The sequence below is a fragment of the Accipiter gentilis genome, chromosome Z (genome assembly GCF_929443795.1).
Source record: "Accipiter gentilis chromosome Z, bAccGen1.1, whole genome shotgun sequence".
Lineage (NCBI taxonomy): Eukaryota > Metazoa > Chordata > Aves > Accipitriformes > Accipitridae > Astur > Astur gentilis.
The window spans coordinates 1723873-1745806 of NC_064919.1; the positions used below are offsets into that span (position 1 = coordinate 1723873).

General features: G+C 44.6%; 1 protein-coding gene across 7 annotated transcripts in view; it reads right to left on the reverse strand.

The window, feature by feature from the left end:
- The window catches only part of CAST (calpastatin), a 65437-nt gene extending 46946 nt beyond the window's left edge, over positions 1 to 18491 (reverse strand). For 4 of the 7 annotated variants that reach the window (XM_049795417.1, XM_049795414.1, XM_049795416.1 and 1 more), the window contains exons 1-3: positions 18326 to 18490; positions 12918 to 12983; positions 1943 to 2014 (exon numbers count right to left, since the gene is read on the reverse strand). In XM_049795417.1, the coding sequence (XP_049651374.1) occupies positions 1943 to 2014; positions 12918 to 12983; positions 18326 to 18370 (183 nt within the window). In that variant the 5' untranslated portion in view covers positions 18371 to 18490. Of the gene's footprint in view, positions 1 to 1942; positions 2015 to 12917; positions 12984 to 17998; positions 18084 to 18325 lie in introns of those variants that run through there. The other 3 variants (XM_049795422.1, XM_049795418.1, XM_049795415.1) reach the window with 2 other exon arrangements.
- Positions 18492 to 21934: the final 3443 nt, after the last annotated feature.

Below are 21934 nucleotides of genomic sequence, written 5' to 3' on the forward strand. Positions count from 1 at the left end.
CTCCCACGCAACCACGCAGCTGGTGACTGAAACACAGAAAGATTATGCGCGAGACAGTCCCACTCTGTACAGCTGTCAGGGGAACTACGTACAGACAACTACATCCAGCTTAACTAGCAGGAGAAAGGCCCTGGCAAACTGCAAGGAATAGAAAGGAAAGCAACAAAAACGTTGGGCTGTCTTTAGTGACAAAAGCATTGAAAGAAAGGAACAACAGGACTTATATCCTTGTGTCCTCTTTCACTGAGTAGAAAGGAAAAATAATTACTTAGGTAGCATAGAGGTATCTTTAGGAGTATTACCTTAAAAAAGCATTGATTAAGAAAATAAAAAATCCCATTCAAAAGCCGAACACTTGCTGCCGGTAAGATCTTTCAAATGATGGGGTATCTCCAGATATGGAACACCATTGCAGATTCAACTGACTCCTCGCCGTACTTTAGTTCAGCTGACTAAGGAGCAACTCGCCTCATATCCTGGGGGTGAACTGGCAAGCTGGAAAGCCCCTGGGTCACATACAGGAGGGTGAAGGTGTCTTGAAAAATATTTTGAAAGGTGGTTTGGGAATCCAGAAGTGCAAGATAACCAAAGTACAGAACAAGACACCAGAGCTAAAACAAAGGCATCTCTCTTGCCTATACTACTGACTAGCAGCCAACTACTTCACTCTACAAATAGCACCATTAGGATGGCCCAATTTGGGTTCTCCCTGAACTGCAGCTGGACTGCATGCTAGGTAAGTCTCCCTTTGAGCAGGGACACCTCTCAAGGTTTGAAATTCCTTACCCAAGACTAAGAAATCCTTCCTTGCCCAAGGCAGAGAGATCCACTACCCACCCAGATCCTTGGTAAGTGACTGATAGCAGGCTGAATTAATACTATGAAACATTCCTTATCTGTGTAGCTACTCAGTATTATTACAAATATTGTATGGATAATTCCATTAGACATAAACCATTGACCAAGTCTGAGATTTAAGATTGGACCTAGCCACAGCTAGGCCCCATAAGGAGTTCAGAAAGCGAAGGGGTCCACTCCGAACCCTGTGACTCAACAGGAGGGTCCTCCTTACTTTTTGCATCTCCGGTCTCTCTATGAATCCTTCCAATTCGATTCTACCTCTATTTTCCTTTGTATGTTTCTTCCATGAAGTAATTAATAAGGTCAACCTTGCCAACAATCTTACTGAAGCATGCCAAACCACTGTTAAACTTTGTTAAATTCCATCAAACTTACTGAACTCTGTCAAATTATTATTTTACTTCAATAAAACATATCAGTGCTTCTCTCTTTTGAGTGACATGCATTCCGCTCATCCATAACAAATATGCACCTAACAGGGATTACCAACTACAGCCATCAGAAAGCGTATTTTCAACACCCTTTTTCAACAATTTGCAAGACCTGAGCACACTTAATGTGATCCCCACTTCTCTTCATGGAGCATCAACTGCACTCCAATATGAAACTCAACTTTATAACACCTCTTACACTAACTTCCTGAAGGACTGAACTGCTCCAGGTGCTATGAAAGCAAAGACACTTATTGGTGCTTGGATCTCATCAGGTCCTGCCGAGTAAACAGAATCCCAACATACAAACAATACCTAAGGTTCAAAAAAGAACCAAACCACCATCAGTCAAATGAAGTTTGCCACTGATATAAATGGGACCAGGATTTTTTAAAATAACTAGGAGACTAACAAGAACTTGTGAAATGGGGGAGTGTTACTAAGCCTATTTCCTCAAGAAGTCCATGCTGGCATTCTGCTCATCTATGTTCCTCTTTCATTTCAATTCACTACAATTTCTAGCAAGACATGAAGAGCATCATAGTGTTGCTGAATGCTGGCAAACCCATTTTCTATCCCATTGCAGGGGATGAAGTCATACCATACACTTTTCACTTTTAAAAGAGACCACTTCCTTAAGTATGCATTACCTTAACAGCAGAAGGTGGTCCACTTGTCTGTGTTTTGGGGGGTTGGCTGACATTAACACTTGCTGGTTTCTTCTACAAAAGAAAAGAAAGACATAATAAACATCAGAAATGTTGATGAAGAAAATGAAAAGCCAAGTAAAACTGTAAACTCCCCGCCAAAACCCCCAGTATAGAAAAAAGGTACACTAAGAAAAGTCCATTAGAACATTTTATGCAAAGCAAGTAATCCAAAAATAAATTCTCCTATGTAACTTTAATTCACATAGACTCATTTCCGGCAGTTTTGCCCAGCCCACAATAGGCTGAGTTCTCTTGTACTGTTTTATGGACAATATATAAATCTGTGCTATTTCTGTGGCAGAGCAACTCTGTTTAATTTAAAACAACAGTAACCATATATACTTCAACAAAAAGTTTCAATGAAAGTAAGATGGGAAAGCTATTGCTGTACGGACACAACTTGAATGACAACACAGAAGGTTAACATTACACCTCAGGCAGGGAAGTAAAGATACAAAGCTAAGGACAAAATGATAGCTTTTCTAGTTAATAGATACTCTTGCAACTAAAACAAAACCATTACGCCCCCCTTGAACCTCTAGTTTTTGACCAATGCAATGCCATTATTATCAAGTACCAATAAATACCACTGCAAAACCTCAGCAATTGCTGAAATCATATCTAATGAAGACTGGGAAAATAAGCTGTTAGTAGTGAACACAGCAAAAAGCATCAGATTTTTGGAGGCAGCAGATGGGTAAGACCTATTCATTTTCTCTGGTAAGGGAAAGCTCAAGATTCACAACACAACTAAAGCATTCACACTTTAATTACTCTCTACAAGCAGGGAAGTCTGCAGAATGATGAGAGATTCAATCAGCAAACTTGCATGCAAAGTCAGAAGCACCAGTGTGCAACTGATGGGAGACTAGGTACTGTTACAGACTGGGAGACTCAGATACCTCTGTCATTAAGGAAATTCCACCTCCTGTTCTCTTTCTGATTTAGCTCCAAAACCAGGAGAGCACCTCGAATAAACAAAGCTGCAGATTCACCTGTCAACCTCCAGTCAGAGCCTGGGGCAGTGGGCCCCCTTCTGTGGCCATTTACATAACAAAAACGTGGCCCAACAGCACAGACTGGCACAAACTGGGATATTTACATCAAGGATTTTACACTTAGTATTGGCCACACTGGAAGCAAAGACATCCAAGTAAGATTTCACAGTATGTTGCAAAACCCAAGAGGAATAGTGATTTTTCCTGTTAAAGGGGTGTTAGGAGCACAGCTACCTCCACCAGATGCTCCAGCCCAGGACCCTCCTGCACCGCTGCTGAAGCCCAGTGCTGCCCACTACTGACCAGTACCACCCAGTACCAACCTGCCCTGCTGCTGGAGCCCAGCCCAGCGCCTGGCAAAGCTCAGCACAAATCCCAGACACACACACAGGACACTGACACAGCCAGCTACGCCGCTGTCAGCAGCACCCTTACACAGGACCCACATCACACACCAGCACCCACAGCCACGTCCCCTACTCTGGGCCTGGCAGAGGCAGGAGGTCACTAGTGCAAGCACACACTCGGCACCCTCTGGGGTCACGAGCACAGGCACAGTCGTGTGTTCCCCTGTGCAGTGGCATGGCCCCCCTGTCCCCCGGGTGATGTACTTGAGAAGTGATGTACTTGAGAAGACCACAAAAGTCTTGCAAAATAAGATATCCTTTGCATACACAAGGCATGCCTTGCTAATCACTGTGCCCCTGAAGAAGAAGTAGAAGACTGATAAGAAGGGAACATCCCACGCCAGGAGGCACCTAAAAGTTGAGTAATTGCTAATAGGCACAAAGTCAGCAAAAAAAATCTTAGATAACTGGAGGAAAGGTAAAGGCAGCAGGGGGAGATCACGACCACAGACTCAATACAAGACCAAAAGACTACCCCCCCCTCTCCTTGAGCGTGCACTGTAGAATAAAAGAACACTGTACCTTTAATTAGAAGCAGGGAAACTTTAACCCAATAGAAACTGTACTAGATAAGCAACTACCAGTAACAGTTTTGGGTAAGAACTTTGGAAACTGAATGTATAACTGAACTGTATAAATTGCTTGCCCGTTTACATGAGGTGTGCTAGCTTTGTGGATCACCACCTAGCCCCCATCTTTGCACAAACATGAATTGGAATAAAATACCTCTGCTCTGTGTGTATATTGGCATTTCCCACACCGGGTAAACGACCCCACTTGTGGGACAACACTGGCACTCCTGCCCAGACCTGGGGACTCCTACTCACCCACTGGCCCGGCTTCATGTTTGCCGGTGGATACACATGGACACCCCACGCACTCCCGGTCTGTGGAGGACACAGACCCTTGCCCCCCCCCCCCCCCCCCCCAGCAGCCGGCACCAGGCTCTGGGCTGTGAGCCCTGCACATCGCCCCATCAGCTGGCACCGTCCCACCAACCCCTTCCAACACCCTGGACCCTCGCTTTTCCCAGCCTCACCAGTTGCAAAGTCCTGGTTTGCTGCAGTTACTCAAGAGCCCATCCACTACTGCCACTGACCAGGTTTGCTTCTGGCTGTTGCCGTCGTTGATACTAGTTGCTCAGGTTTTATGTCTCTGCCCATCTGTCTCCCGCCCTTTCCTTATCCTCCCAGCTGAGAAGATAAACATCCTCACTCTTGACACATCCAACTAGTGCCACTGTCCAGGCTTATTCTTATCATAGCCTCCCTCATCATATGTCAGTCAGCTTTGTCTCGGAATTTTCTTCTTATGGCTCCTTTGGCCAGATACCCTTAAAGGAGCACTCTCCTTCCACATACCCTTCAACCCCCATTACAATGAACATTTTAAATTCCCTTAAGAAAGCAGCAGCCTTCCAGCCCTAAGTGGCAATGCTCCTGAAAGCAGGTGACAGAGGTGTGAAGCATTACAATATTGTAGCAACAGTACCGAGATGCAGAGCGCCTTGGGTTTTATCTCTGATGTAGTGCATTAAAGACTCAGTAATAAGCATTATCCACAAATGCTTCAACTGTTAAATAAGTTATTAAGTTGCTGAAGGAAAGCAAAATTTTAAGTGCTTACCCTTCCATTTTCAAGAAGAAAAGAAGAAAAAAGTTGTCGAAAAAGAGCAGACCTCTGAAGAGCAATCGGTATTCTGGGTGTGCCTTCCGTATCACAGCTATCAATTTCCACCTTAGGCTCAGCCTTTGGTTCAGGACCTCATGGTTCATGGTGTTCAGGACTTACCTTTGGTACCTAAGACTATGTCTAACATAACTATGATGCTCTGAAAATCCACAAATAAAGTACTGTTTTGCAGAAGGAGTTTTTATGACACCTGACAATATATTAAAAAATTTCAGGCACAAGGCTAGCCTTTTTTTCTCCCCCCAGTCTGAACTAGAAAAAAACCTAAAAGAGTGAAATAAATCCTTGTTCTGTGCATGAGCTTATGTTAATCAATTAAACAGTATAAAGAAAAAAATTGTTAATGTAAATGTTTCTCTGTTTCATGGTAAGTGGTACAGCAATAAAGGTAGGAGAGAGAGAAGAAAAAGAAGCAAATAAATTCTCCTCTGGAGTACAGAGAGACTACCTGGAGATAAGCTACGTGGAAAGTTAAGCCACCACATCAGATCAGTATTCTTTACCGAATACTGACCACGATAGGCTAAGTAGAGTAATACATTTTAGTTTCCAGGGTCATCTTCCAACACTAACTTCGTTGGTAAGTACCCCCCTAATACATCTGTAAAAGCAGAAAAATTGGCCACATCATGCTTGGTTCATACTTCTTTCACGTTTATTAAAATAATGATGTTATGTGCTTCCCAGCATCCTCTCCACAATGCTCCCTGCAGGTAAACTAGCTCTGGCACCCTTTATCAACAAATCCATCAGAGCTGTTCCCATCTTTTCCTATACAAGAAGTGGAAGAGTATTTTTTCTCTGTGACAGTCTCAGACACAATCAGCTTAAGAATCACATTGCAGCTATACCCACACCTCGCTTCCCAACCTGGTAATAACAGAGCTAATGAATTACCAAAGCATATCTTCTTTATGAAATGAATTAGAAGAATCAAAAGCCTGTATAGAATTGTGTGTGAAGGAGTAAAAGCTGTGGCATACTTATAATCTACTTTTCATTATTAGCAGTGCTTCAAAACAAAAAGCCAAAACACTGTTTCATAGTGGAATATTAATTCCTTCATGTTTAGTAAAGGGCAAATAAAATACATGTCCCTTTGATATGTAGATTTTCCAAGGGAAGTCATGCATTAAGACTGGTGTCTAGAAATACAGATTAAATGTTCATTTCGGACTGCAATATTCAAGTGTTTATTTTAATACTGCAATGAAAATGCATATGGTACATGCATTCACATAGGTGGGGAAAAAAAAAAAAATCACATGAGGAAAGAACATGCAATCTCTGTCCTGGAAATGCTTTTGACAACCATAAGCATTACTTCAGCCTCTACCTTTCAATCATGCATTCAAGAATTGCTCGAGCAACAATCACACTCTATTTCTTCCTATGGTGGGAAGAGCCTCACATCATAACAGATCCCAAAGAGTACCAAAGCTTAATTGAAATAATGCTATTTTTCAACTACTTTTTGCACCTCAGCCAAAGAAGAACAAAAACAGAAAAGGAAAACAGGCAAGTATGGCCAGTGCTGTAGTCCTCAGAAGCCCTCCACACCTCCACCAAGGATGGCAGAAGAAACCCTGCGGCCACCAGGTGCCCCCGGCATGTCTGGGCCGAGGGGGTGGACACCCCCGCCAGTCCCCCCAGCCCTCGGTGCAGGGGGAAAAAACCACAAACAAACAATGCAGTTTAAAATGAATGATTTGGTACCAAACTAGAAAGTAACCTCACAAACACTCCAATCAAAGTTACTTATGCACCTCCATAATTCAGACCAGTAGTGGGCACTCCCAATGGATTTTACCAGTCACAATGTCTTTACTCAGCATTATGCCCCTGGACTCTGAGTAACTCTTAATGCTTTTTCTAGATAAATAATCCTACACAACAAGCATCAGGATTAAAAACTATCACAGAAATCCTGATGTCAGGGCAAAGAATCAATTCTACAAGGACGATAATGCTTCAGCGCCAATTATCACTGTCATCCCTTCAAAGTAAAGAATGTATTTCCTGTTATGAATAATCAGCTGGGCAAGCATCACATAGTACATGCTGTAAAGCATGACTCAACATGGCAGGGTGTGTTAGGGAGGGTCGTTTCGTACCATATCTGGTAAAACTTGGCTCCACTCTAAGCTGGGGCTTCAAATTCCTAGACAATACGGCTCCATCTTCCTTTTAATATCACATTTTTACATTCATACCAGCAATCCACAGGCTGGACTTTTGAACTGATACAAAAGCTCTCCTGGGTATTCCCCTCTATAACAGTAAAAAGAGGATAGGTCTTTCCAGATTATGTGCAGTTAATAATACAAGCATGAATCAATTCAAAACAGAGTAGGGGGTTTTCAGAGCAGAATCACACACAGTGGCAATGTTTGGCTTGCATTGATCTTGCAAATTACACACATGGTTATATTCTAAAGCATACTGTGCCCCCAAGGGCAGCCCTCTGAGGAGCAATACTGAACACGGCGTTCAAGAACAGGACAGCAGGACCATGCAACTCATTACGACACAAGACCTGCCTTGCTGATTCCGGCCAAAATTTCACTTACCCCATTTCCCTGTCTCTAGCAGTAGCCAACAGCAGATACAAAACAGTACAGTGATGTAGAACTACATCAGGTACGTGCTGATACTCCTTCTAAATACTCTCACGGATACAAACAATTTGTGCCTCAGGGACTTCTTAATTTCAGTGTATTTTATAAAATGTCCTGGGTTTCTCTTCAGTGATTTCATCCCATCTCCCCTTGAAAGTATTTATATTTTAGCATCCAAAGGCTTCTAGAGCACTAATGCCTTGATGGCATACAAAAATCTGAAGTGATCTGAAAGTGGTGGAGGGGCACACGTAAGCTGAAGATGTCAAGATGAGGGGTAAAGGAAAACCACACCAGCTGTCTCTCACATCCTAACACTTCACATACAAATTGCTAAAAGCCTTGGAACATCAGGAGGGAAAGAGAAAAAAGGAAATTTGCCATTTCATACACTTTGCAGTGGCATGGTACAAATATGTTGACTCAGGATCATGATGTCAAAACACAGTGAGAAAACAGAGAGACAGATACTGGAAAATAGCAGCACATCACTCACTTTTACTGGATGGCAGGTGCATCCCAGCTGCAAACATATGCAACAGCTTCAAGGGCAAGAGCAACCACCAATTCCAAAAATGGTCAATTCTTTTCTGTTAACATCTACCATACGCATATCCACAAGGAATGAAAATGTTTCATTAAAGCTGATTTAGATTCTCAAAAACTGTCTGATTCTCCTTAGAATGTGAATTCAACAAATCTAAGGTTCTGAAAATGAAGACATAAGGAGTTATGGTATACCCCTGTGGCTTGAACCTTTGTCCTTGAGCTGTGCCCAATACAACCATAACACATGGACACTTTCACTGTCCATTACACTGATAGAGAACCGCCTGTATCTTCTTTTGATTACATATTCTAACACATCTGCAGTTTCCAACTCTGACCCTCCAGCAAATCTGCCTACTTCCACAAGACACCATGTACAGATAGACATTCAGTTGTTCATCATTACATTGACAGATTATGTGTATCTCAACCTAAAGCTGACCATTCCTGTAGCAAGTAGCTCCCCCAGTCTGTCTAGACTTGAAGCTTGAGTGGCACTGCTGAAATGAGGTAAACTGGATTTCAGTGTCATAGAAGGGTTTGGGTTGGAAGGGACCTTAAATATCATCTAGTTCCAACCCCCCTGCCATCAGCAGGGACACCTTCCACTAGATCAGGTTGTTCAAAGCCCCAACCAACCTGGCCTTGAACACTTCCAGGGATGTGGCATCCATAACCTCTCTGGGCAACCTGTTCCAGTGCCTCACCACCCTCACAGTAAAGAACTTCTTTCTTAGATTAATCTAAATCTGCCCTCTTTCAGTTTAAAGCCTTGTCCTATTACTACATGCCCTTGTAAAATGTTCCTCCTCAGCTTTCTTGTAGGCCCCGTTTAGGTACTGGAAGGCTACTGTAAGGTGTCCCCGGAGCCTTCTCTTCTCCAGGATGAAAAACCCCAACTCTCTAAGCCTGACTTCATCAGAGAGGTGCTCTAGCCCCCTGATCATCTTCATGGCCCTCCTCTGGACTTGTTCCAACAGGTCCATGTCCTTCTTCTGTTGGGGGTCCCCGAGCTGAACACAATATTCCAGGTGGGGTCTCACGAGAGCAGAGTAGAGGGGTTTTTGCAATGTACTGTGAAATCTTACTTGGATTACAAGTCCCAATACCGACCCCTGAGGAACGTCACTCATCACTGGTCTCCACCTGGACATTGAGCGGTTGACAGCAACTCTTTGAGTGCGATCATCCAGCCAATTCCTTATCCACCAAGTCGTCCATCCATCAAATCCATGCTTCTTCAATTTAGAGACAAGGATGTCATGCAGGACAGTGTCAAAATGCTTTGCACAAGTCCGGGTAGATGATAGCAGTGGCTCTTTCCTTTCCTTTGATAACATATATAAAGTAATGGAGGAGATCAATCTTTCCAAAAGGAACATGGCCTTGAAAAGCAGAATATGACAGTCCTGTCCTTACCAAACCATTCCATGATACTTCTTTCCTGTGCTAGATGCAATGGCACTGAATATTAGCATAACCAACATGCTTCCAAGTAACTGTCGTAGGCTACTCTGAAGGATCAGAGTTAAAGTAAAATGGGTATATAGCCTTAAGGCCACATCTTAGTTCTTGTTTTCAGAAACTGAACAGACTAAATTTAGCATTCTAGAAGGAAGAGTTGGAACCTTAGTGCTGTGGCAAGCTGTATGTTTCTGGCCACTGAGCAGAAGAGGTGAGTGTGGACCCTTGGGAAGAGCAGCAGGGAAGGACTTGTGTGCATCTTTTACTTTCCAAGCTAGACAGCCATCAAGCAGAACGGAGGTTGCTGGAAACAGCTGCTTAACTCACCTGATGCCTGTCTCTACCAGCCGGTCAGCAAGCTCTAGCTGTGTGAATTCATTGTCAGCCACCGCAGTGTAGTACAACACAATGGATTTTAGAAGCTTCATTTTTAAGTGAGGAGTAGATACAAGCCACAGCTGCCAGCTACACTACTGACACCACACAGGAAGGGAAGCCTGCTCCATGATTCACAGGGAAAGGCTCACTGCCTTTAGTGAGCGCACGGCTTCCCCTCTGAGCTTTGAGGATGCTGTTTATCACACAGCTGCATGCACCAGCCTGGTACCTCGTGACCTGGTTTCTTTTCTCTCCTACTGAGCAGCTGGGTGACCTTAAGTAAGGCGAGTCCATCTCTGTGCTTCAGCACCTCCCCTTCCCCACATTTTATCTATGTCACTCAGGTAATGCATCTAGTCTCCTTTATACAATGCTTTAAGATATAAGGATGAAAGTACTGCGTGATAGTTAAGCCGTAAGTCACTGCAAACTTAAAAAGTAAGTACTTCCTGAAGAAATAATCTTAGGAAGTAATGTCTCTTGGTACATGATAGATAAAGTGCATATACTTCCTTCTATGATTACATGTAATTCCAAAACTACAGTGTTATTAAATAGATCATATTCACACTGGTAACTTCTAACTCTTTTAAAGCATTATTCTATTTTATTGTATTATGATGCTAGAAATGGAAAAAATCTTATGGAGCCATTTAATCTTCTCAGTACCTCTGTACACATGCATGTCTTACCAAGCAGTTTTCTGTTTACAGTAAACCTGCTGTGTTTTTTTCAATCTACTTTTATGTCTCCAAGAAGGAAAAGTTTAAGAAGCCTATTCTACACCTTAACAGTACTCATTGTGAGTTCTCCTTGATGTCGTGGCTAATTAGCATCTCCTACTCAAATCTGTGTCAGACCTTTCGTACCTGTACTTTTCAATGCTTTACTCTTCTTCTTTGACTCCTTCAGGACTGTATACACAAAGAATCTGAGAGACAGAGTTGTTTATTGTTATTTTTAGCTAAATGAGCATACGGGCTTTTCCAGTTTTTCCTTCAATATGAATACGAACTCTTCAAAGACCTTTGTATTTCCTTGTCATTTTTATAATGCATTACCAAACCTTTTCTAGTAGGGAGGTGAACAAACTCAATATTCTAGACGAGGTTGTCCACAGCTATCTACAGATAGATTACAAATTTCAGGTTCAAAAATTGAAGACTACAGGAATAACCTCTGACTTTTAAACAAAAAATATAACATTGCAGACTCTCGGGAAAGCTGTACAAAGATTCTGAGTTGCTACCTCAACTGCTTAAAAAATCAGTGTTCTGGAGGTAGATGTGAACCACGGTGGAGCTAATGATGTTCAATGGGCCTAAGGAGAAGTGTTTTGATCTACCTTCACTTTTAAGCATTGTACAGTCAATGGAACAAGTCAAATATACAAAGAAATTCACAAGAGAAAACACACACACAGTACTCTAAGGACTCAAAAAGCAAAACCATCAGGACAATAAACTTAGTAACAGCCTTATTTTGCTAGCTAGAAACAGACCTTCTCAATGAGAGGTCAGAAACAGTAACTCCACAACCCGTACCACAGGCTTCAACTCCCACACTTCCCACAAAGAAGTCAGGACTTCTATATTAAGAGCAACAATGTACAAAGAATTTGGCATTGAACTAAGAACGTATAAACCAACAATGCTATTTCAGAAAAAACTAAACTGTCTACAGAGAAAAGGAGGAACATGTTCCCAGGCTAGACAAGCCTTCCTTGGTATTTGGACAGGAAAGAAAGGTAATTGCTTTAATCATCTACTTCAGAAGACAGTAATAAAAGCACTCACTGGCCTTGATTTGCAGCACAGTTAAACACACCACAGCTTGGACAAAGTTACTTTCCAAACAGCTTCTGCTATGAACAAAGTATCAGGCACACCTACTTCTGGCTTCCCTATATCACTGATTGACATTTGAAGCCAACAAGTAGACAACTGGTATCAGACCCTTCTAGGAGTTCCTTCTTATTCTCAATCTGCTGTCAGCATTCCTTGGGGAAGCACTGCTCCTGCTTGCAATAGCAGAGGCTGTTGGGGAACTAATTAATGACCAGTACCGGCACCTCCTCTTTGCAATACCAGCCTGACTCACCGTCGCACACAAGGACCTACCCCCAAGTGGCTAACAGCGCTTGCAGCTGCTGGGAGAGAGGCGACCCTTCCAAGTACTGATCCTAACACTGCCTGCAACCCACAAGGCTTCTGATTGTCAACAATAGCCGCTATGCTCAGACTATAAAGTTGCTTGTGTAAGCTCAATGTTATAACCCAGGAGTAAATACCAGTTCCTGAGGAGGCAGCGTCTTGAAAAATAAGTATTTTTTCTAACATACAGCACCGACCACATATTTGCAAGTGTGTCAGGAGACGGCCCAGATGCGCAACATCTATGTATGAATTTGGATTTGTATCTTTGGAAGAAAAGCCAGGATGCAGACAAGGTGGGAAGCATCACAGCGCACTCACTTCATCCATACTTCTGGACAGTTGAAAAAACAGGACCATCAGATGTGTCCCACAGTGTACCTGCACTGCAGAACAGACACATCCACTGAGATCATTTCCACCAATACTAACATGAAGTATTTGTGAAAGGATGAACAGAGCAAAGAAATATTTTCAGTAGGCTGCACAGCAGCACAAGACAAAAACTGTACATTCCTGGAATGAACAATGCATGGCTATAGTCACCAGTTAATTACCTGAAAACTAGCACTTTTGATAGCAAAAGAGAAAAATCTGTATAGGAGGAAATTAACTACCAACTTTTCTTCTTAATATGTTAAAACACTTGAATTTACCTCTGTCGCTTCTGCTTTTTTCTCTCCTGATTTGGAAGAAGCTCCACTTGCCTTCTTGTCACCATGCTGTAAGTAGAGAAAACAGATGTGTAGTTATTGAGATCTTAAATTATACGTTCTATGTAGGGAAATTCCCAAATATCTTGTGATCTGAAATATGTGATTTCTTTCACCTACCACGATACGACAGACGGGAACATTTTAAGCTTCCCTTCTCACTAATGGACAGGATTTCTAAATGACCTGCTGGATACCTTCAAGTGAAATCACAGTCGTAAAGTCATGACTTCCAGGGCACTACACGTAATAACATGATTGTTCTTGTGCAAAGTTCTAGAAGATATTAAGCTTATCAACTCATTCCTCACCAGCAAAGCACTCTCCGATACTTGCTTCAGAAACACTGTCAGCACCACAGGCTTCACCAGAAACTCAACAGCTCTGAGAGAGACCAACACAACATGCGCAATCATGAGCACCCACTCCAACACATTAAAATGCTCATTATGCCCAGCCCTCGTTACCTGGAAGACAGCTGTTACTACAATTTCTAGAATTCTGCTGCTGATACACAAAAAATAAATGCTGTAACAGATCAGGCACAGGCGCACTTCAGGAAATACAGTTCTGCCAGGTTCCCCAAACCTCTTGCATCTTTCTCCCCCTCCAAGACTTTAAACCTCTTGTTTTCATCTAATCTGATGTGCAATCCCATTTGCTCCCCATGCGCGGCAATGTACAGAAAGACACAGTTCATTCAGCATGCATGCTGGCATCCAGCACATATTTTACTCTCTGCATCTCTGAAAAGCGGTGAACACAGTCCATCAAAAAAAATCTTTTTCAAAAGCACATTGTTTATTCTTTAGAATTAAAAAAAAAAAAAAAGGGGCAAGAAATTTTACCATGAGTAAAAAAGTCAACATAATATATCTATTATCTCACCTAGTGTAAATTCGCACAGCAACTGAGACATCTGGGAACTTGGATTCGTGTCTGATTTGTTTTAAGTAAAGACAGAAGATGATTTGAGACCCATTTATCCCCTTCTGTTTTGAGGGCTGAGCAGCAGGAGGTAAAGTTTGCTAAGCCACTAAAGTAAGGAGCTCCTATGGATTTTTCTTTACATGGCTATAAGGAGAAAGTAATGATCCATGTATCACTGCACTATCTTCAACAGGAATGTGTTCAAGCACATCAGCAGACAGGCAGGGAAAATACTATAGCTGAATGAACAAATAAAACTAAAACTAAAAAAACCAGCACGTCTATAATCTGTTTCCATTATGGTGTTACACGACAAAAATTTCAAAAATTACTAGACAACCTCTAGTAATTCAAGTTTTTAAAATTAATTTGGGCATCACTAAGATATTTGACAAGTTTTAAAATTGAAAATGCTATTCTCATATTCCAATTGTGCCTCTTCAGAGGAATAACAAGCCCCGCAGGTTTGTCTTTTCAGGTGAGAGATGAATTGATTCACTGCCCCATAATAGCACTTTCAGTATAGACACAATTAACCCAGTAATCTGTGCTTTTTACTGCTACAATAAAAGCACACCACATACATACCAGTAAAAGCAACTGGTATGCATGCGAACATGTTCTTGCTGACAAAATAGTATCTCCAGAGCCAGGCTCAGGAGCTACAGCACCTGCCCAGCAAAACTCCGTTGTGTAGGCCAGGCTCTCTTCCTAAATGGATACTCTTGGCATCACAGCAGTCTCAAAGCCAAGCCAAGCGCTGCCCTGAATCCAGGTAATTCAGCTGATAAAGCAAGCACAACTTTATGTGCATTGCTTGTATTTTATTGCTTTTATTCATTTGCTTCTTCAAATTTGGACATAGCTTTAAAGACAGCAATGCCAATAAAAGTCCAGATTTTATTTTTTTTTCTTTTATTAAACAAAGACACTGAGTACAGGAGCCTTACTTAGCTCCTACTGAGCATGCCAGACTTTTACCAGGCTCAAATCTGGTGTTACTCTTCCTCCCTAAGTCCGTCTCATCATCTTCACACCAAGGAAACCCGTACCAGGCAGGACACGGCATCAATAGGGCACTCAGTGTGAGGAAAGGGATATGCTGTGTCCCAGCTGGTGGATGGAGCTTGGAGCATCTCCTCATGGGTGTCAAAGGCTTCTGCATTTGCCCGCCTCGGCAAACTCTTCTGTTTTCCCATCCCCAGACCAGGCAGTCAGGTACAGCAGCCTGTGCTGCCTGCAGAGGGCAGGACAAGGAGGCTGGCAGGATTCCTTCAACCACCCTTCAAGTAGAATATCAACTCCACGTCCCTGAGGGACCCCAGGGCAGCTTCACTGGTCAGAGAGGAGAAGGAATGGACCAGGACAAGGACCACAACTTTGCCATCCCTAAACTCAAGTTGGAGAGAGATTAAATGCTTGCCGTCTTCCCTCCAGAAGGCTATGTCAAACAGCACCTATAATAACGAGACTTTGACTTAAAGGCCAAATACTGTTTATGTGAACTGTGGGAGCAAAGCACGTATGGCTCAAAGTCATTTTTTATTCCGTAAGTTGGGAGTCACACACTGCGTACACGATAAGCGCTGACACTCTCTGGCCTCAGATTATAAAACAGCCTATGAAAGTATTACCTCACTTGAAAGTCTGCCATCCTGAGGAGGTAACCTTGGAAAGCACAACTTCCTAATACACCTTCCGAGAAGACCATGCTGTTTCCCCGAACGGCTGATGCTTTAGGTATGAGAAGGGAGCCTGTTTCAAAAATGCCCTTCCACAGCTCTTTTCTGCTCTGTATTTCCAAGCACTGAACCTTCCACTAAAAAAAAAAAATATATATAAATAAAATAAAGCCAAGAAATCAAGAAATCAATCTGCTTAGCCAGAGACTAAGCTCAGGTTTTCTGGGACAGTGTGCATGCATTGCTCCTTTACATTCCCAAGCGGATGAGAGAGTCTACCTTTCCTTTGGGTGCTCTCTCCTTTTTCTGCTCATCTTTCCTTACAATGCCAAAAAAACATCCATAACCAAGCCAGTGGACAGGAGCAGCTCCAGCTCTGTCACACAAACAGTGGGCGTACAGCTGAAGTTACATTTCTAGTTTAACTAACGAGCTAACAATTTCTTACAGTTGTTAAGCTGGCCAAAGATATTTTCCAACTTTACTAACTAAAACCAAAACATGCAAACCCACCCATAATCACAGCTTCACAAAATACACAACGAAGTATCATGAATAAGAAAGTTTATCCTGAGATCTTCACCCTGTCCTACACTTCCCGCAAATGTCACGACACTTGTTTTATAGACACACCTTTAACCTCTGATTTGTAAACCAGAAAGTAACTGGTCTAGGTGAAAAGCACAGAGCAAAATACTAACAGCTGAACACACAACCACATTCTCAGCCCGCGCTTCCAAAAATCAGAACTCAACTAAAGGTCTTGCTTCAAGAAATTCCTCCTAGACCTCGGGAGCCCCATCAGCATTAATGAGCATTTGGTTCAAAGCCATTGCGCAGCATCTCAGAGGACCGCAGTGACAACATACTTGGTCACTGGGTGAGAAGGGAAGTCTCCCTGCGAGATTCTCAAGCAACTTTGCATTACAGATATTAAAGGAGACATGTAATTTTATGTGGACAGGAATCTGACCTTCCGTTTTCAGCTGAAATTGGGAAGAAGATGGAGATCTTTGATGCTGCTCAGAGAACTGCCAGATGGAAAGAGGTATCGGGGAACTATCACTAAGCAATGCAAGGAACAGAAAGGTGAAAATTAGGTTCTTCTTACAGCCATCCCATTCTGCTTTGAACAAACCAGCCAGTAAAAACCTTGGTAGAGCAACTGGTGAACCTCTTTTGCATCTGTTCCTCTCTCCCACCTTTTCTCCTTTGCTTACTCATCCTTTAGACCGTAAGGTCTTCCAGGCAGAGACCACCCTGTGTGATGCACGTGCACTGGACAAGGGAGGACTCCAGTCTCATGTGGAGGCCAGCAGGTCCTACACTGCTGCCAACAACTCCAACGGAGCCTGTGGAGGAGAGGTTTCCCTACCTGATCAGAGAGAATCACATTGTCCTAGTGTCTTTTCCTACCCTGGATTCAGTGACCCAGGACTACCAAGGCCTTTAACATTTGTGTCATCACGTAATGCAGCAATTCCCAAATTTCTTCCCTGTGACTTTGTGTCACGTCCACCACGCTGTATCACTGATTTGACTTAACACAATGCATGATACTTGAAAAGATTACTAAACACTGATCCAAGCTACTTAGAGCAATTTAAAAGTACAGCTAAAAGTTCAGCAGATTTCATCTCCCTAGTTGTATATTTAGGAAATACATTAAAGTGATGTTTTCCCTGAAAGGCACCTTACACAATGCACACTTTCTGAGAAACTTTATGCAAACCTTTTTTTCACCACTCCGTAGAGAGACCATTTCCTCACATGACTAATAAATTATAAAGAAGACTTTTTAAAGCAATCACAGGTTTGTCACAGCAATGGGTAGCGACCCCAAGTCCAGCCAAACTGCACGGAGCCATCAGAGAGCTGTGGTTTGCTCTAGCAAGCGACGGCTATTCCTGGCAGCTCCACCACCCACCTGCAGCTAAGAACATGCTTCTGAAAAAAGGCGCACGGCGTGGTTCTTCCCACAGCCGAAACAATCCCATACAAACTCTGCCCGACGTCGAAAATTGCCGTGTTTTGGTACCGGGCGGTACAGTTTTCGTCAGCTGGCGAGCTTGCGTGACTCGGAAGATGACGAAAACAGCCAACAGCACGAAAAAAACCCCGTTTTTCGGCGCTGCTTGTAAAAAACCGCAGAGGGATTCTGGAAGTACGCCCCGAAGAACACCACGTTCTCATCCGAACGCGAAAGACTATTTACCACAGGAGCGCTTTAAAAAAAAAAAAAAGCGCCGATTTGCCTCCGGTTCCCCACAAAAACCTTCCCTCACCCCTCCTCAAGCCTCAATACCCCCGAGGGGAGGGAGCCTTCACCGCAGCCCACCCGCTCCCCGAGGCTGCCCCAGGGTCACCGGCCAGCCCCCCCCCCCCCCCCTTGCCCCGCAACCCCCTATTTACCATGGCGTACCACCACCGGGCGAAGGCCATGGCGCTGTCCGCAGCTCCTCACCGCCACGCCACGCCACGCCACGGCCCGGGCCGCGCCCCGGCAGCCGCCTCCACCCCAGGGCGGCACCCCGCCGCCTCAGCGGGCCTCCCGCCGCCGGGCCAGCCCCCCCCCGCCTCTTCCACACAGCGGGGCGGCGGCGTCCTCAGCCTCACCGTAGGGGCCCGTGGGGCGGCCGGGGGCAACGCGTCGCGTCGGTGTGGGCGCCACCGCCCCACGCACCCACCTCCGAGACACCCCCCACCCCCCCCCACCCCACCCCTTCTGCCCCATCTTACCGCGGCGGGGGGCGGCGGCTGCCTCCCCGTCCCGGGTTGCGACATGGCGGCGGGGTTCCTTGCCGTCTAGCCCCCTCCCCTCCCGGCACTGCCGCGGGGTGTGCAGCCGGTGGCGGCGAGGAGCTGACCCAGAGCCCGCAAGGCCTCTCGCAATGCGGACGGTCCCTCCCCTTCCTGCTGGGGCCGGGCCGGGATCGGGGCCTGGGACCGGGGCGGGGGGGGGGGGGGCCGTGGGGGAAGCGGGAGGCAGACGGCGGCTGTGACTCAGGCCCGGGGCTGGAGGCGGGCGGGTACGGGGCGTGAGGCGATGGGCCCCGGTGCCCGACGACGCTCGCCCGAGACAAGAGTGGCTTTACTTAGAAGTTAAAGTGTGTGAGGAGGGGAATGCACAGGCAGTTCCCTTTTCCTCATGAAAGGCTTTCCCCTTGGAAAAGCGTTGGGTACGGACGGCCCACCCTCAGATGGAGGTTGGCGCTGGGGCAGCTCCTGCCCCGTCATGGCTTCACCTGAGAGGGAGCCGGGCGGCGGGTGCTCCCCGGCTTCTCCGCCATCCTCGGCCCGAACCGGCCTGAAAGGCAAGGGACGCCTTCCCGCCGCGCAAATGCCCTCGGTTTTGAAGTCGGTCATGTTTCATGTGGGGCGGTGTGGTGGTAACGCTCACGTCTGGGGGATTTACTGTAGCTGGGGATATGAAATGGGAAAGCTTTTGAGGTCTGACGGTTTTTTAAGAGTGAGTCCTGAATGTCCTGGCCCATGTGAGTCTTTACACAAAAGGAGCTGCCCAAGACGTACTGGCGGCTCTTCCGAAACACCGTGGGACCAGGTAATGGTTGGTCAAAGCTGAAGGAAGATTAAGCACGACCAAACCACCCTGATCAGCAGCTGGAAAACCCTCCATCAGCAGGAACGGTGCAATCCTGAGCCCGCTTTGGCCAAGTCTCCTGTTTGTGTGGATGTGTAGCTGGAATGAAAAATTCATCGTTCAACGAGAGCGGCTCTCCGAGGCCACCTCAGTAAAGAAACAAACTTTTGTTTCTTGAAGGGCTGCGGCAAATATTCTTAAAGCTTTGTGGCACGAACAATGTGATTAATAACATGAAGTCAACCTACGGTGAAAGGGGTCCAAAATGCAATACTTGCCTAGCTGCATGTAGGTGCACACACACTCAAACACGGAGGTTGTGTGCAGGAATTGGCGCGGTTCACCCGCTTTGTCTGCCCCCAGATCTTGTTTGTGCACAGATTAACTAAAAGAAATAGGCATTCGCGGTGTTCTGTGCTAGGGGATCCCAGGTTTAGGCTGGCTGGGTGGAACAGCCATTGGATGAGTTGTGCTACTCTGAAGATGTAACAGCAGCAGCGGTTCCTGGACCCAGGCACGTGCAGGGAGGCCGTGTCTATCAGCAGGAGGAAGCTAAAGCATCCAACTCTTTAGGGAGTGCTCACCACCTAAGCGGCTACTCCCTGCTTCCTCCAGGGAAGAGGCAGTAGGAGTAAGTCACTTAGTGGGAAGTCTGTAAACCCAATTAGTGCTTCTGCTCTCTCCTGTCAGACAGAAAGAAAGAGACGAGTGGGTGTGGGTGAAGCCCTCAAGGTCTTGGGGAATGGCTTCAACCTCCAGAGAGGAAGGACGGTTCAGATGTGTTGTCTGCCTAAAGCCATCCCTGATCTTCCTTTCTGATTAGCTCTGTGCAGATTCATGGCTGGCCTTTGAAGTGTTTCAGCCTGTGATGTGTATGGGTTTTGCATTCCACTCAACAGGTCACCTACCTAAAATTTTAAGTACCCAGCCTTTACCTGAGCTCTGCATCGCATTTGGCCATGGAAGTGTAAAGCAGTTACGCAGGACCGTCTTATAAGGGTGTGCATCGAGGCAAAGTGTTCCAGTGGAGAGGAAGGCAGGGGCCGTGTTTAATGCATGGCTTTCCCACGAGGCTGTTGTGTGCTCTTTTATCCAGGGTCACTCTGACAGGTCTAACAGATTGTACTGCATTCCTCGGCCTCAGGCAGCAGACCCTCCCTGCTGACACAGTGCTCCAGGAAGCCTTCAGTGAGCTTCACCACTCTTATTGCTACGTGCCTGACGACAAGCAACTGGAGCTGACAGTAATTGAAACTGTGGAGTTCCGCAGTAATGAGGCAGTAATACATTAAATCCTTGGTGATGTCGGTCTGTGTCATGCTGGGCATTGAGGGTTCTGCTGATCCAGAAGCACATCATTGATTCTAAGGTCTCCTAGTAAGAAGTTAGGCATACAGATGAGATTTCAACACTGGGTAGCTGCAGGAAGGAGGAGAGCTGCCCAGACGCTAAACTCCAGTTCCCAAAGCCACTGCATGCGTCTGTTTTGGAAACCAACTGGGCTCCAACCTTGTGAGGAAATCTTGCTTTGGGGCGAAAGGGTTGGCACTGTTGTTTCTATTAGAAGGCTCCTGTAGTCTGCCACTGCTTTAAGAAACCATTGTTTATTGGCAACTTCTGCATAAACTATTCTTAACTAGTTTAGATTGCTTTGATATGTGAAGGATGTAGACAGCACACATTTATGAAGGAATGGAAAAGCAGGTACTTCTTCCTCTTAACAGAAGTGATCTCAGCTGATGGGTGCCTGAGTCAGCTCTTGAACTACCGCAGGCCTGAACACCACTCCAACAGTTTGCTTGTTTGGGTAAAGACCTGGGTATTTGAGTGGAGGAGTTGCTACTAATTATCCAAGTCAGTCTGACACTTATTATCTGTAACCAGGAAAAAATACGTTTTTCTTGCAGCATTCTGTACCATACAGGTGTGTCATTTCAAAGTCACTTTGTGTTTTCTGTTGCATTTTCTACTTATTCCTTTACAGCATCTGCAAGCAAACAAACCCACTAATGCCTGCTGAGATTTTTATGTGGTATTGGTAGTGGAGTTCTGCGCAGGGCTGATCAGAAACAGACGCAGCAGATGACGGATAGTCCAGACATAGCTTTGTTCAATGTGTATGGGCTGGAGCAACAGCAGGTGGCCACATCAGGAACACAGGTTCTTTACTATGATAATGTGTAATGTAAACAAGTATTTAAAAAACACTTTGTATGCTTTTAATAGTCATTTAGAGATACATTTCATGGATATGTTTACATGTAATTCAAGGTATTGGAAGTCTAAAATTGGAATCCAGACTCACAGACTCATTTTTCCCTACCATGCTCTGTCTCCAAAGGGCACCAGTTGATGTCAAATGCCTCTGAATAAAAAGGTGCTCAAAATTCTGGCAGGATCGGATGACATTTTTGCCAAGCATACATATTTTATTAGTATAACTTGCATAATAGTACTACTGCAAGCTTATGAGTCATTTACCAAATTTACAAAATAAAGCACAAAGTCTCTTGTGTAACTGGATTTTTATCTAGCGTAGTTTAAAAAAAGTCTAAAAGTAAGTATAAAAACAGTCAAACAAGTTGTTCATTTAATCTCTTTCCTCCTCTTCTTGTTCTGGTCTACCAAGAAACTTCTCACAAGTTTTTGTTCTGTTCTCTTCCTCCCAAAACCTAAACCATCAGGATTTACTTTTTTTTTTTTTTAAATTTGATGCACGCAGTCCCACCCTGTTTTAACACCCCACT